Genomic DNA, 15,525 nt, shown 5'->3' with positions numbered 1-15,525 from the left:
AATAAAATATTTATAATTTTCACCATGTATGTATATTAAGAAATCTGTTATAAAATACACATTTAAACATTGCATTTTATTTTTGAAGGGCCTAGTTGAGGTAATTACAAGCAGTGATGACCATGTGTCTGTCAGAGCAACTATCCTATTAGGAGAACTTTTGCACATGGTAAGTTTGGGGCTTGTTGTTTCTTATAGGAAAGATTTGGTAGCACCACCTGTTAGGTTGCTTGATGATTTCAGTTCATGGGACCCCATACTCAGTTGTTTGTAACGTTTGCCAAAGGCACACAGAGATTAAATCTGTGTGGCACAACATATAGTGCTCTGCATTGATGTTTGAGGCCTTGGACACACATTACTTAAGTAGCAGCATATACACAGTTATAATGCTAAAAAAACGAGTTTCTTCACATTCTTATTTGTAAGCAGAGCTGTCCCTTGGGGGCAGAAGTGGGCGAATGGGAGCGACTGCCCTGGGCCCCTCACTTTGGGGGTTCCTGTGGATAGTGCTGTACAGGCCCTGCCAGTGGCGCCACCACTCCGCATGGCCACCATGCACTGCCAGCTCCACACTTGGCTGTTCACCACCCCACTCCTCACAGGCTGACATGCCCTGGGCCCCTCACACTGCTAGGGTTGGCTCTGTCTGTAAGGCTACATTTATGGCAGATCTGCTTCAAAGTGGAACTTCTTTGTAGTGCCACATATTGTAGTGCTTGATTCAGTGCACAAGGTAGACATTATTGAGGATAAAGCAGGGGTGAATCCAGTTTATGTAAGACTCCATCTCCTGTGCAAACATTGGAAGGTGTGTAGCAGGTGAGGCAGAGGATTGCAGCAGGTCTCATAGTTAAGGTAGTTTTAATGTTACCATAGTGAATTTGACTCTCAGTCCCTGTCTCTGCTTCAGAATTTCTGTATGATGCTAGGCAAGTCATCTAAGCCTTTTCCATGAGTGGTCACCAATTGCATGTTCTTCATCTTTCGGGTTTATGACTTGAGCCTATTTGCATAACATGAGGAATACCCTTAACACTGTAAAAAGTTTGGCTTTAAGTGACTTGCCTGGCATCAGATCATACTGTCATAAAGAAGTAGGGCCAAAAGGGACATCCAGAGGTCATGTAGTCCAACCCCTGCTGGGCAGGATCATCCCTATTCAGACCATTCTGTACAATCCATAATCTAAACTCTAAATAAGACTACCCTCAACCCTGACACAACACAGACCTAACACTGCCACAGATAAAGCAAGGCAACCATGGCAGCCAATATCTTGCTTCTAAAAAATGTTCTCAATATATACTCAAGAGGAAGGCAAAAAAATATAGTGATTGGTCTAACCCTGAACAGAGGTGCAAGACCCCCATCCAGGAACCTCTGCTTTTGCCCCCAAAAGGAACAATGGCATACCCCAGTCAAAGTCCCCAGCCTTGGCTGTAGTAAACAAGATGAATATGGGCGAACAATGTGGGGATGCGGTCAGGAAGGCTAACCGCACCTTGTCATGCATCCATAGATGCATCATGAGCCGGTCCAAAGAGGTGATACTTCCCCTCTGTGGGACATTGGTCAGGCCGCAGTTGGAGTACTACGTCCAGTTCTGGGGGCCACACTTCAGGAGGGATGTGGACAGCATGGAGAGGGTCCAGAGGAGGGCTACTCACATGATCGGGGCAGCAAGGCAGGCTTTACGAGGAGAGGCTAAGGGACCTGAACCTATTCAGCCTTCACAAGAGAAGGCTGAGAGGGGATCTGGTGGCCATCTACAAACTGACCAAGGGGGACCAGCAGGCAATGGGTGAGTCCCTGTTTCCCCCGAGCGCTACCGGGAGTAATGAGAAATAATGGCCATAAGTAGATGAAGAATAGATTCAGGCTAGATATCAGGAGGCACTACATCTGGAACCAATTTCCAAGGGAAGCGGTGCTGGCTCGTAATCTGCGGGTCTTTAAAAGATGGCTAGATAGACACCTTGCCAGGGTCATTTGACCCCAGCATTCTTTCTTGCCCATGGCAGGGGGTCGGACTTGATGATCTGCTCCCTTCCGACCCTACCAACTATGAAACCACCCAATGCCTCTGAGAGAGGCTTAAAAATACCCTGACATGTATAGCAAAAAGGGGGCATGGGAGCAACTGTCAAAGTTCAGACGCATGATAAATATAGAATGTAGGCTTAGCTACAACTAGATTTTCCCTGACCAATGGCTGTCCAACCTTTTCTTGAATACCTTCAGTGGTAGAGAGTCCACAACTTCCCTAGACAGTTTATTCCACTGCCTTACTATTCTAACAGTGAAGACTTTTTTCCTGATATCCAATCTAAACTTATTTTGTTGCAGTGTCAAGCCATTGGTCTGCATCCTCCTCTCTGCAGGAACATCCTCTCTGCAGGAAGAGAGGTGCTTTCCTTTTTCTTTATGGCAGCCCTTCAAGTATTTGAAGACTGTTACCATGTCTCCTCTTAAGTGCCTTTTCCACAAGCTGAACATGCATAGCTCCTTCAGCCTCTTATATGACTTGACTTCTAAGACCTTGATCATCTTTGTTTCCTGCCTCTGGACCCTCTCTAACTTCTCCACATCCTTTTTAAAATGTGGAGCCCAGAACTGCACACAGTATTCCTGAGGAGGCCTAACTAGTGCTGAGTATAGGCACTATCAGCTCCCATGTCTTGTACCTAATGTTTCTACAGATGCATCCCAAAACTGCATTCACCTTTTGTGCGGCTGCATCATACTGCAGACTCATACTGAGACTGTGATCTACCAAGACTCCCCAGTCCTTTTCCATAGTGCTGCCATCCAGCCAGGTGCCCCCTGTTTTGTACTTGTGTTTTTTATTATTCTCCTGAGGTGTAGCACCTTCCATTTGTTCACATTGAACTTCATCCTGTTAGCTATAGCCCAGCTTTCCAATCTGTAAGTATTCTTCTGAATTGTGCTTGCATTCTCCAGCGTGTTCACAGTCCTTCCCAGTTTAGTGTCATCTGCAGATTTGCTTGAAAAACTTTCTATGCCAGCATGCAAGTCATTAATGAGTATGTTGAACAGTACCAGGACAGGCCCCTGTGTGACTCCATTTGAAACCTCCTGCCATTCTTATATAGACCAATTAATAATTACCCTTGTTTGTGGCTGTTGAACCAGTTATCCACGTTATAGTAATTTTTTCAATCCATATTTCTCCATTTTTTTGTGAAAAGGTTCTACAGTACTTTAAGTCTAAGTACACAATATCTACAGCATTCTTTCATCCACCCAGGTAATTAATTTGTCAAAGAAGGAGAGTAAGTTTGTTTGACATGATTTGTTTTTCATAAATCCCAGCTGGCTGCTTATGATTGGCCTTTCCTCCTCCAGATACTTGCAAATAGCCTTCCTTAGGATATGGCCCAGTAACTTCCCAGGTATTGAGGTGAGACTAACCAATCTGTAGTTCCCTAGGTCCTCCTTTTTGCCTTTTTTTTAAAGAGGGACACCACTTTGGTCCTTTTGCAGTCCTCTTGTACATGTCCTGTATCCCAAGACTTCATGAAGATCATTCCCATGGCCTCCCAAATCTCCTCTGCCAGTTCCTTCAGGACCCTGGGGTGAAGTTAATCTGGCATGGCTGACTTGAATTCATTCAGACCCACCAAAAGCCCTTGGATCATCTCTTGTTATCTCTTCCTTCAGCTCACTGCCTTCCTTATACAGATAATCCTTATTAAATGTCTGGTTGCAGCTTAATTTTTTTGTGAAGACTGAGGCAAAGTAGATGCTGAGTCTCTCTGTCTTTCATCTTCAGTTAGGAATTCCCCCTGGCTTGTTAACAGAGGGCCCACAACTTCCTTTGTCCTTCTTTTCTGGCCACAATGCTTATAGAATGCCTTTTGTTGTCCTTGACTTCCTTTGCCAGGTGAAGCTTGTTCTTTATTATTACCTTCCTGATGTCGTCTCTGCAGCTTCTTGCTATTTCCTGGCATGCTTCCTTGATGACCTGCCCTTTCTTCTGTGGCCTGTTGCATCTTTCCTTTTGTATTTGTAGCACATTAGAAGCTCCTTGTGCAGCCACATTGGTGTCTTTCCATTCTTCTTGTGCTTCCATCATGTTGAGACAGTTTCTTTTTGGGCTTCCAATACTACGCCCTTTAGAAGCTCCCAGCCCTCCTGACCACCTTTATGCTGCAGTCTGTCCTCCCTTGACACTATGCCTGCTGTGTCCTTAAATCAATTGAAACCCACTTTTTTTTTTAAACTGGTGCCTTAATTTTGCTGAACTTATGCTTTCCCTGGGTCAGGATCTGGAATTCTGTCATATCATGATTGCTTCCTCCCAAGTTACCCATCACCTTCATATCCTCCACCAGTTTTATCCTGTTGATAAGGACAAGATCCAAGATGATTCCATAGTTGTATCTGCACTTTCTGGAAGAGAAAATTGTCCTCCACACAAGTTAGGAACCAGCTTGACACTTTGTTTGGCTGCATTGTTCTTCCAACAGATATCTAGAAAACTGAAGTTTCCCATCAGTACTATCTCATAGCTTTTGAATGGACTTGTCACCTGTTTGAACACAAATCTTCTTCCTCCCAAACCAGGGAGCAAGTGTATGTGTTTTTGACATAAAGGCAACACCACCAGCTTTTCTCCAAACCCTGCCTTTCCAAAAAAAGTTGACATTCCAGTCGCAGTGTTTACATTCCAGTCAATGCTGAAATTCCAGTCATAAGAACTGTCCTACCAGGGCTCTGTGATGCCAGCCAGATTGCAGTTCTTTTCACAGGTTTCAGCTTTCAGCTTTTATTCCCCATACTAATTGCATTTGTGTATGTGCACTGGACATATTTTGCATTTTGACCTACTTGCTTCCCTTTTGTTTCACTTGTTGTGGTCCTGTAGCTTTCTGGTCCTTTCCCAGAATTAAGATGCCCTTTGAGTCCTTTCCCTTGTAGACCATGTGCTGTGTTGCTGGAGGGTTTTGGTCACCATCCCCCATGGAATCTAGCTGAAAGATAGAGACAGAAATGAAATCTGATTCTTCAGGATGGTATAGTATTGGTCTGCCAACTATTGTCTCTGTTTCTGCAGTCTGCTGCTACAGTCACTATCCATCTTCCAAATTCTGCAGCTTCATGCCCAAAGCAATTCATTCGCTTGCTCTGGAGGAGACAAGGGGCCATGTAGAAAAACAGCTTGTGATCATGTAGTTAAAGACTATCATAATCTAGGTGCCTCTTGGGCTAAATTAACATTTGACAGGCAGCTTTTGGCACTTTTTAATACTGTAATATTTGGTTTTTTTCCAATATTAATGTTCTTTACTGTAGACTTTGTTTAATTCTTTAAGGTCCTTGGCATTATTAACTTAAGACATGATTAACGAGTTAATAATATTTAAAGTAGTAACCTGGGAATACTTTCATGCAGTTAATGCTGCGATAGAACAGATAATAAGCCAAACATTTCTTACACAAAATATGTGTAAGAACTTTGTGACTGGTTCTTAGTGTGCCTTAAATTGAACAGATGGCCAGCACCGATCAGCTGATCAGCGCTCCTAGGCACAGAAGCATAGTGAGGTCTTCAAGACTCCAGTGCATGGTAACAATGTAGTTGCAATCACTGAAGGTGTACAAATAATGTGTTTTGAGGAGGATCTGACTGGTATTGGAGTATTGTCTGTAGTGAATCCTCAGTGTTGTAATGCTCCAAGTGAGAGTAACTAGATTTTCACTTTCAGAGAATGCCGTAAGGCTCCTTTGCTTTTCCATAGTTTTCCTTAATTGCAGCTAAACCGTTTGACATGGGAGATTTATTTTTGCAAAAAATGAACAAATGGTTAAATTGGGGTAGAGAGAGAGAGAGTCAGTGTGGAATGGATGAAGGAATAGTTCTGTCCTGAGTATATTTTACTACTAATGTCTCGATGTTTCCATTGCTTTGGCTCAGTACTTATTTAAAAATTAGGTCATTTTAATATAAGTTTATGAATGAAACTATATTAATGTTACAGAAATGCTACCATATTTTCTCACATATAAGATACATCTTTCCCTTGAAAATCAGACCCCCACCACCTTGGATAAAATCACCCTGCTTTTATTCCTGCTCCACAGTGGAGCAGCTGTGGCATTGCTATTCAGGCACTGTGAATTCTTCACTGCACAGGTATTACTAATCAGTTATCCCTTTCTAATGGTCCTGATGTTTCACTAATCAAGCTGCTAACATTCCTTAAAGCAATTCTATTGGCTGCTCCTAGTGTCTGTCTCTCCCTCTGTCGTCTTCTCTCATATCCCTGGAGACTCTTCAGCACTTTTCAGAATCAGATATCTCCCCTCCCCCCTCCTCACCCCCCATGGAGACCAGTCTTTAGCAGAAGCTAGAGTTTTAGCTTAAGTTAAGTGGAAAAGTGAGAGTTAGTCAAATGACAATTAGTCTTCATTTGTCCCTCCTCTATACAGCTATAGCTCTGGAATAATCCCTCCCCCTTCTTCATTCTGCCTTTCAGAAACAAGATGCACGTTATATTCTGGGATGTATTGTTTGCAAAAAAATAGTACCATATTTTTTAGTATGTTGTGGCAACTGTAACGATATCTTTGGCTGCCAGACAATCCAGAGGGTCACTATCAAGTTAGAAAATAATTATACTTCCTATTTCAAGTCTTTTCGGTATTGTTAGAAGTTTCACCTGGGACTATTGATTTGAGAGAAAGAAGACAATTTTATTTATTCATTTGCATTTATTTTGTCTTTGACAACCTGGTATTACATTTATGCTGTATATTGATTGTAAAACCATAAATTATCTGGGGACCCACAGGCAAGTCTAGTGCCTAAATCTACACTCCTTTGTAAAAATGTACCAAGTATAATTGTGTTATATTGATATATTTGGGTGGTTTAATGTATTTGGGAACCAAGCATCAATCATATATAAAAAAAAAAAAAAAATGTTCCAAGCCTTTTATGCTATGTGAAGAGTAAACAGACTGTTGTATATACAAAAGTCCCATATTTTGTGTGGCGGGGGATGGGACACGTATAGGGACATATGGCTGAAGCTATATAATGTCAACATATAGTTAGGCCTGATTTTTAACAATATGTGTCTTCCTTTTCAGGCAAACACAATTCTTCCTCATTCACATAGCCATCACTTACACTGTTTACCAACGCTAATGAATATGGCAGCATCTTTTGACATCATGAAGGAGAAAAGACTGTAAGCATGCAAAGTTGTACTAAAATACTAAAAACACTGGGAATGAATGATCACACACATTATATGCTTACTATAGTTAAAATCAAGGCACCTTTTAAAAAGTGTTTCCATGTAGAAATGTCCTTTGACACATAATGGACACATGCTTCCAATTACAAATGGTGGTATATATAGGCAGTACTGGCAACTGCTGTTTTCAGAGCATACTGCTGAATATGCAATGTACAAATAGTATTGATCCTGAAATTGGACAGAAATGAAAGGCAGGTTTAATGTTTAATATCAATATTTGCTCTTTATGCCAGTGATACTTGAAATAAACACATTCCTCAGAATAAATGTGAAGATAGAATCTTATTTCATGTTTTAAAGTTTCCTTTAATAACATACCAATATTTATTTTGCAGCTCAGTTGCAGTTTAAATTTCTTTCTTTTACATGTAGTGTGTTTTATTGTGTATAAAATTCATTTTATCTATTCCATATTTCTTTATAGTGTCTACTTAGATTTCTGTGTGATTTTTCACTAGTAAGTGAGCTTTTAAAAAACATGATTTGCAGAGGAAAACAATTTTGTAGCTAACTTAAAAATATCTTCATCTTTTGAGAGGTTTCTTATGATCTGGCTTTTCAAAGTTCTGTTCTGTAATAAAATAGAACATTACTTCTGTTTTTCTTCATTAATTTTCTGTTAATAAATTGCTGAATTATTTTCGAGCTACTGTAGTGCAGTAACTATATTAAGCTGTATGGCGAGGGTTGCATGTTAAAATAATAATGATAAAGATTTCTGGGTAAGATTGTCTAGGTGTTGGTATAAGATGTGATGAGATAAAAAGGAAGATAAATTGTAATTTAGGTTAATACATTTAGTGGCATCATTTTTAATTCTGTGGTTGTTACTTGACTTACACCTCTTTTACAAATATAGTTAGTGTCAACAAAGAGATAAAAATCATATAGCATGGATACAGTTTTAGAAGTACAAGGAATATTAGATTTCAAAATGTACTGACTGGAAAAATAAAAATCCACAAAATGGTTTCATTGTAGACTTTGGCCTGTCAAAGTTGCCGAATTATAATTGTTCATATGGATTTAAGTGGGTGTCAGGAGAGGAGAGGAGGAACAGTAGCGGTATCTGGTAACCTCTAATGCATGGTTTCCATGCTTTGGAGCAGTGGGTGGGAGCTGAGGAACCAAAGAGCAGAAGTGGCATTCCTTCACTTTGCTATTACCTTCCCCTTTCATTTAGTTCAGTTTTTTGGATTCTAGACCTTGGGAAAATAGCTAGGCCCTCTCCACTTTTCCCTACGTGTTTCTGCTTCTTCAGAGTCCTGTAACAAGCTAAGCTTTCAAGTTTGGTTTGCTTTCAGATAACACATATATTAAAGGGCTTTTAAGGTATTGGAAATATCACCCCCCCCAAAAAGTTGATAAATATCCTGGTGTTGCAGAATATAAAATGGGTCCAGTATCTCCTCACATTCCACTTTTCAAGCATCTCTAAATTTAATGGACACAATTGAGCCTTAGCTGCTGGGGAGAAAGTTATATGTATAGTTTGTAGTTTTCAGTGTTACAGTTGTTATTTCAGTTGGCTAGCTGTTTGAGTCCTAAAGCTAGTTTGGGATTCTCTCTTAGAACGTCATTTATTTTTCATCCATGTTTCCTACCTTTTTAAGGAGACAACTATAGAAGCTTTTAAGTTCTAGCTTTTCAGATTGCTGGTATGGGAATCTATTATTTGTTACCTTTTGGAGAGGAAAAAAGGCATACCAGAAGAAGTTGTTTGGTCTGCATTCAAACTAGATGTCCTGTATCTGTCACTAAAAAATAAAGTGCCCCAGGACGCATTGTTCAAAGCCTGCATTCCAGTCTTCCTAGGTATAACTTGTTACGAAGTAGACAAAAACACGTCATCACATCAGTTGCCTGTCTCTAACACTAGGAATTCGAATGCTTATTTTCCTACTGATTGTACAAATCTGAAATATGTAAATGTATCAAAAACTGTACCTTCTACAGTACCTATGAAAACAGTAATTTTATTTTTTCTTTTTCACTTCAGAACAGTCATTTATTTCTCCTCAGTAACTTAAGGGGACCTGAGTTTATATTTGTAAAAGATTTGACAATGGTGTAATGTATGTTGTTGCAATAGAACTTGTCAAATAGTGTTAATTTCAGTATCTTTCTCTATTAGACGAGCCAGTGCAGCACTCAATTGCTTAAAACGGTTTCATGAGATGAAGAAACGAGGACCTAAGCCTTACAGCCTCCACTTAGATCATATTATTCAGAAAGCAATCTCAACACACCAAAAAAGGGATCAGTGCCGTGTGCAGAAAGATATCTTTGTTTTAAAGGTACTCAGGTTTTTTACTTCAACTTCAAATCTCAGAGGGCCTGCATAGATGATGTCATTTAGTCTGGTATAGTTAACTTTAACAGTAGTACAGGCAGCCCTGGGACTTACGACACAATTGGTTCCTGAAAATTGCGTCTTAAGTCAAAGTATTTTAACTTGGAACCAATTTTCTCATGAGAAACAATGTTATAAATGGGTGATTGGTTTCTGACCCAAGGCCCAATACCCTATTTTCACCAAAAATACTCCAGAATTTTGTACTTGATCAATTATAGATGAGTAATATAGCTGCATTAATGTATTTATATTGTAAATATCAATCATATTGATTTGGAAGGACTTCTTTGAGGTGACTTTGATGGACTTTTTGAAGGGCTCTTGGTTGGACTTTTTGAAGGGCTCTTGGCTAGAGTCTTCTCAGGAGTCTTTGCTCATGTAGAGGCAAGACACTTTAATAATTGCCTACAACCTGCAGCTACACTGTACAAAACAGAAATAAACTGGTATAAATGTATCACTTGCCTAGTCGCAAAGACTCCACAGTAAATCGAGTTTTGTATGATTTTTTTTAAACATCCTCAGAAGTCATTTAATATCTCTACGTCTGTTTTTGTTTAACCTGTGATCCTAATAGTGTAAAAGCTTACTACAGCATATGTATTGTCAAACATTAGTTATGATATACCAAACATTATTTATAGAACAGAACTGCAGATTTGATCATAAATGCTTTTAAGTTATGGTAACTTGTAGTTATGGTAATTTCTCATTCAAATATAACAGGATACAGAGGAAGCACTTGTAATGAACCTTCGTGATAGCCAAGTTCTTAATCATAAAGAGAACCTTGAATGGAATTGGAATCTGATAGGGACCATATTGAAGGTAAGAAAAAATACATGACAGTGGATTTTTTTAAATTGATTTTTAAAATGGGATCTGTTTTTTATACAAGCTTAAAGTTGGTAATAGTAGAAAACAATTGTGAGAGAACAGTACTGAGTCTTTTTAGAAAACAGGTTCCTACTTAATTTTATTGTCAGTGTATAGTCATATACATTTAAGAAGTAATATGTGCAAAAGATGACAAATTAACCATTTTCCAATAAGGTTGCATCAAATAATATATCAAATATTTATCTTTAAAAGTTTCTTGAACTTGTAGGAGTAAAACACTAGTATTAATTAGATCATTACCTGGAAATTAATATTATCTCATTTTAACCCAAAGTAGACGCTTGTCCAACATAATGCAGTGTTAGTCCATTTAAACATATTTTCTTTACTCTAGCGAAATCAAGGTTTAAAGTGGAAAGTGACTACAGGTCAAGAGTGAGATACTTTGGCAAGATTGTAGGAAAGCATGATATTATGTTGTGTCTCCTGTTTTAGATTGGTATGAATATAGACCCTTTCTATCAAGATCACTTGATTGATTGTAAAATATTAAAATTGGATTATTCTTAGTAAAACGAATACTCCTTTATCAGAGAATCTATAGTGCAAGTAGTGCACTATCTTATCCATTTTGAATATTACATATTTTGTGGAACAAGTGTCAGTGGCCATTACTAAATTCACTGAATCCAGTGAAATCCAGTGTCCAGGATGCCTTTAGAGGTGTCTCAGCAGTTCCTATGACAGCTGCTGCTTCTGGATGTTTTTCTGAAATTTTGAAGAAAGAGTAATGTTCATCTCTACACAACTGCCTTAGCTTTCATTCTTGTGTCTCCAATGTCACATTTGTAGCCATAAATTATTCTGCTCTTACTACATTTCGGATAAAATCTTCTATGTACAAAGAATATAAAATTATTAAAGGAAAAAGGTTGGAGTATAGATGGGTAAACATCACTGTTAGAACTGAAACTAGCAAACCAAAGAAGGTGTACCCTTGCAATTCTGGCAAATTTTGTTACGAGAAAGGAAGAAAGTTCTGGCTAGTTACTTATAAAGCATGTTCATCCCTGGAAAAATATAAGTATAAGGTATTCATAAATCTGGCATATAAACCTAGATTGATTTATACTAGATTTTGTTGTTGTTGTTCAGATGACATAAATCATGTACAGTATCATCATTTTGCTGGATTACTACTTTTATTTTTCAACCTGTTGTTTTCTTTTTAATTATTTAAATGTAATATTGATCATTTAAGTTAGTGTGAAGTCTTATGTATAAGAAGTCCATTTCCTAGTCCATTTCTATTCTTCAAAATGTCTTCTATTTAATTACCCTATTTTGAACTGAAAGATGTAATTGGGTGCGAAATTAAGATTTTTTCATAACACTGGAGAAAATAGAAAAACTTTTCAATCATATAGCTAAATTCCGTGCTGAGATCAGATTTTCCCTAAGGTGGATTTTTCTAGTGCTCTGTTGAGTAGAGTTTCATAAGTTTCAGAAGGTGATCTTTCAGAATCAGCTAGCATATTATTTTATGCCTCTCTCTCTCTTCTTAACCTCCCTAGATCCTTTGCATTACATCAGTGCAAACTGGTGTTCTTAGGGGTGGTACAGAATGGTTAATGTATCTTGTTATAACTTCAGAGATGCAAGTTCAGTCAACCCAGCTGCTAATAGGTAGTTAGTCATTCAGGCAAGGGAGCAAGGTGTGTTTCAAAGGTGCTGTTGGAAATAGACACCGCACGCTTTAAATATTCTAGCCTGAGCTACTCAGTTCAGATGGATCTTTGGCATTTTTTTTTTATTGTCAGCCTGGTGATTGTACTACCCCTTAAGTTAATATCTATAAATAGAAGTCTTATACTTACTTTAAACAAAAAATATTTTGATACTTATAAGTACAGACCTAACTCCCTACATTAATATAATTCTTTTTGATTTCATGTGTTGGTATTCATCCATTGTTTCATTGGTTGAGGGTTTTCATACATCAGTTAGTGACATTGCTTGTGTTTCAAACATTTCTAATTAATGTTTTAAATGATTATGCAGTGTTACTAATTGCTTTGATAAAATGTACTGACTTTCTTAACGCTGTTTAAATCATATTTATACTAATGAGGGAGTTAAAGGGAAATAGATAGACTCTTGCACAGTGACATAAATATCGTATTTGGATTTTGTTCTTTTGTTTTTCCTAATTTCCTAGTCATACCTAGAATTACTGTCACTGTAATGGGGAATATTTTTATTTTATTTAATCAGCTGTTCTTTTCTAACAGCATGTTTTATAATCAGTTTCAGTCTTTACTGTCAGTTGTACTGCCCGTTTCATTTATTAGGATGGTGATATCACTCTGTTATATGACTCAGGCAGGAAGAGGCTTGCATATATGCTTTTTCCCCAGGACCTTGAAAGAAGGTGTTTACCAGTGATAACTAAAGTAAACTTGCAACTGTAAAGACAGCAGATATGCATGAGCATAAAAAAAGTACATGGGGGGAAAAAGTACGGGCCAGAAACATCTAATGCTATTTCATTGGTCCAATCTGAAAGTCCTTTTTTAAAAATCACCAGAGAATTAAAAATTTCTAATACAGTTCCAAGGGTTCTGTACTAGAATTTCCAGTTCCTTGAAACCGACTCATTGACAAATACAGAAAAATATCAAATTAAATATCCCTTTAACATTTATATTTAAAGTTATTTTTTTATTTATGCACATGAAAAAACAAACAAAACTGGTTTTATGTTAGCATATCATATTTTGCAGTTTTATTCTTTAGAACTCTGTAGATACACATGGTATGCTCCCAGCACTCCCTGTCTCACTCCAAAATGAAAAGAATGTGTCTGGGAGTGATGAGAACATGGGCTTTTCAGTGAAGCAAATAAATGTTAATTTCAAATTTTCGTTTAATCCGGTGAACTAAAACTACAGATGCTAAAGAACTAGGACACTTCATTAAAATGTATTGGTTTCTATATATTACAGATACATTTCTAAATATTAGGAGACTAACCCAGGACTGGTGAAAGTCTTATAATGATATATTTGCTATTTTTCTAGTGGCCAAATGTAAATCTAAGGAACTATAAAGATGAGCAGTTGCACAGGTATGTAAAACTGTGGACTTCCTGTGAAGGAAGATAAATAATGACATTTTTTTTATCATTTCAATAAGCTATTCCTTTGAAATAGCACATTTTAAAATTCTAATGCGTATATAACATGAAACAGAAATTTTGGTAATTAGGTTAGAAAACCTAGAGTAATTTATTTCGGGTAGGTTTTTATTTCCTTTGCATAACTATTAACTTATATACTCTAAAATAGAAGTATATCACTTAGCCAGTTTATAATCAGCTTTGCAAACATCCTTCATTTTATTCTGTACCCCCATGTGCCCTCTCCCTCCTCCTTCCCCATCTGCACATACACACCCTTATATGTAAAAAGTAATTGATTATATGGTAAAGGATTATTTTCCAGATCCAGCAGATTGTAGAAGTACATTTTCTAATGAAATATTTACAAGTCTGGCTATGATGCACAAGTTGTAGTATATAGGTGTTTTCTGGATTTATGCAGTGTTCAGTGCCTGGATTATTTCATGCCAAGTAAGTTGTAAAAAGCTAGGACTCTCTAGACTATAAAAGTTGCTTCTGCAGCTGATAAACCCGGTTAGTGCCGTGTTTTTACAAAATGGAATGCTTCCATTCTTGGCTGCAATTAGAGATTTAAAAAATCCCTTTTATTTTGGATGACTCAGAGCTCTGGACTGTTAACTGGATCAGCATTGTCAAAACTAGCAAACAACAAAGTTATTTTTGAGCTTTTTTCATATACCCTCTGTGTGGATATGTATGCATGTGTGTGTATACACACACAATTTTTATGTTATCTCGATGAATTTTTAATCTGGTGTTTTTGCATAAGAAAAATCTTATAGCTGTGGAGGTGAAACCTTTAAAATTAATACAAAATACCTCTTAATGATCGAATTGCAATGTATTACTTAAATTATTGCCAGCCTATCATATTTAAGAGATACATGCAAGCATAATGCATAAGAATAATCAAACATGCATCGTGTCATCACTCTGGATTTTATTTTAAACTATTTAATTTATGAAAAATATAAAAATGGGCTTGCAAAGTGATTTTTAGGAATATCTCTAGTCTGGTTCTTGGCTTAGACACGGGCAGAGACCTGATCTTACTTCTACTGTAACTAACACTAGGGGGAGTAGGGAACCCAAGCAAAGGGGTATTTCTATATAGATACCATACAAAATAACATTCTCTTTTCTCTCAAACCGAGTAATGCAGCATATTCACTTGAAGTTTACTAATGATTTATAGAAATAGCAGTACAAGCCCTTCAAATTTCAAATGGGCTCCTGAATTCCTGGATTGATTCCATAAGAATTTAAGAAGTACCATACTGGGTTAAACCAGTGGTCCCATCTAGCTTTGTATTCTGTCTCCAACAGTGGCAGAAGTGAATGCTAGAAGGAGGGCATCAAACTGCATAGATCTAGAGTGATCTATCTTCTTTTCTTTTCATTACTTTGTTTGGTATCCATAATTATTAGTTTAGAGATGCCAGAGGAAACATCTCCAATCATTCTGTTCAACAGCTGTGAATAGATGCCATCCATGAATTTAGCTAGTCCCTTTTTGAACCTGGCTATGCTATCTGCCTCTACCACCTCCTGTGGCAATGAATTCCACAAGTTAACTATGCATTGCATTAAAAAAATGTACTATTATTTTTAAACCTGTCTCCTGCTATCTTCAGTGGGCTCCCCCTTGTTCTGGTTTTCTGGGACTTGATGAACAACAGTTCCCTGTTCATTTGGTCCATACCATTTGTGATCTTATGGATCTCTATCATATTCCCCCTCAGCCTTCTCCTTTCCAAACTGCAGTGCTGTAGCCTTTTTAGTCTCTTCTGGTATGGCAATTGCTCCATGCCCCTTATCATTTTTTGTGCCCTCCTCCATACCTTTTCTAATTCTAC

At 37.7% G+C, this 15,525-nt stretch overlaps 1 protein-coding gene across 2 annotated transcripts in view; it reads left to right on the top strand.

The window, feature by feature from the left end:
• Positions 1-15,525, top strand: part of RICTOR (RPTOR independent companion of MTOR complex 2) — a 159,403-nt gene that overhangs the window by 98,120 nt on the left and 45,758 nt on the right. For both annotated transcript variants that reach the window (XM_090037977.1, XM_090037978.1), the window contains exons 15-19: positions 89-169; positions 7,120-7,220; positions 9,427-9,589; positions 10,375-10,476; positions 13,569-13,615. In XM_090037977.1, the coding sequence (XP_089894103.1) occupies positions 89-169; positions 7,120-7,220; positions 9,427-9,589; positions 10,375-10,476; positions 13,569-13,615 (494 nt within the window). The remainder of the gene's footprint in view (positions 1-88; positions 170-7,119; positions 7,221-9,426; positions 9,590-10,374; positions 10,477-13,568; positions 13,616-15,525) is intronic.

Source organism: Crocodylus siamensis, chromosome 3 (assembly GCF_052110815.1).
Source record: "Crocodylus siamensis isolate JL-2025a chromosome 3, ASM5211081v1, whole genome shotgun sequence".
Taxonomy (NCBI): Eukaryota; Metazoa; Chordata; order Crocodylia; family Crocodylidae; genus Crocodylus; species Crocodylus siamensis.
The sequence above is the reverse complement of the archived record's forward strand: the minus strand, read 5'-3'. Positions and strand labels throughout refer to the sequence as shown.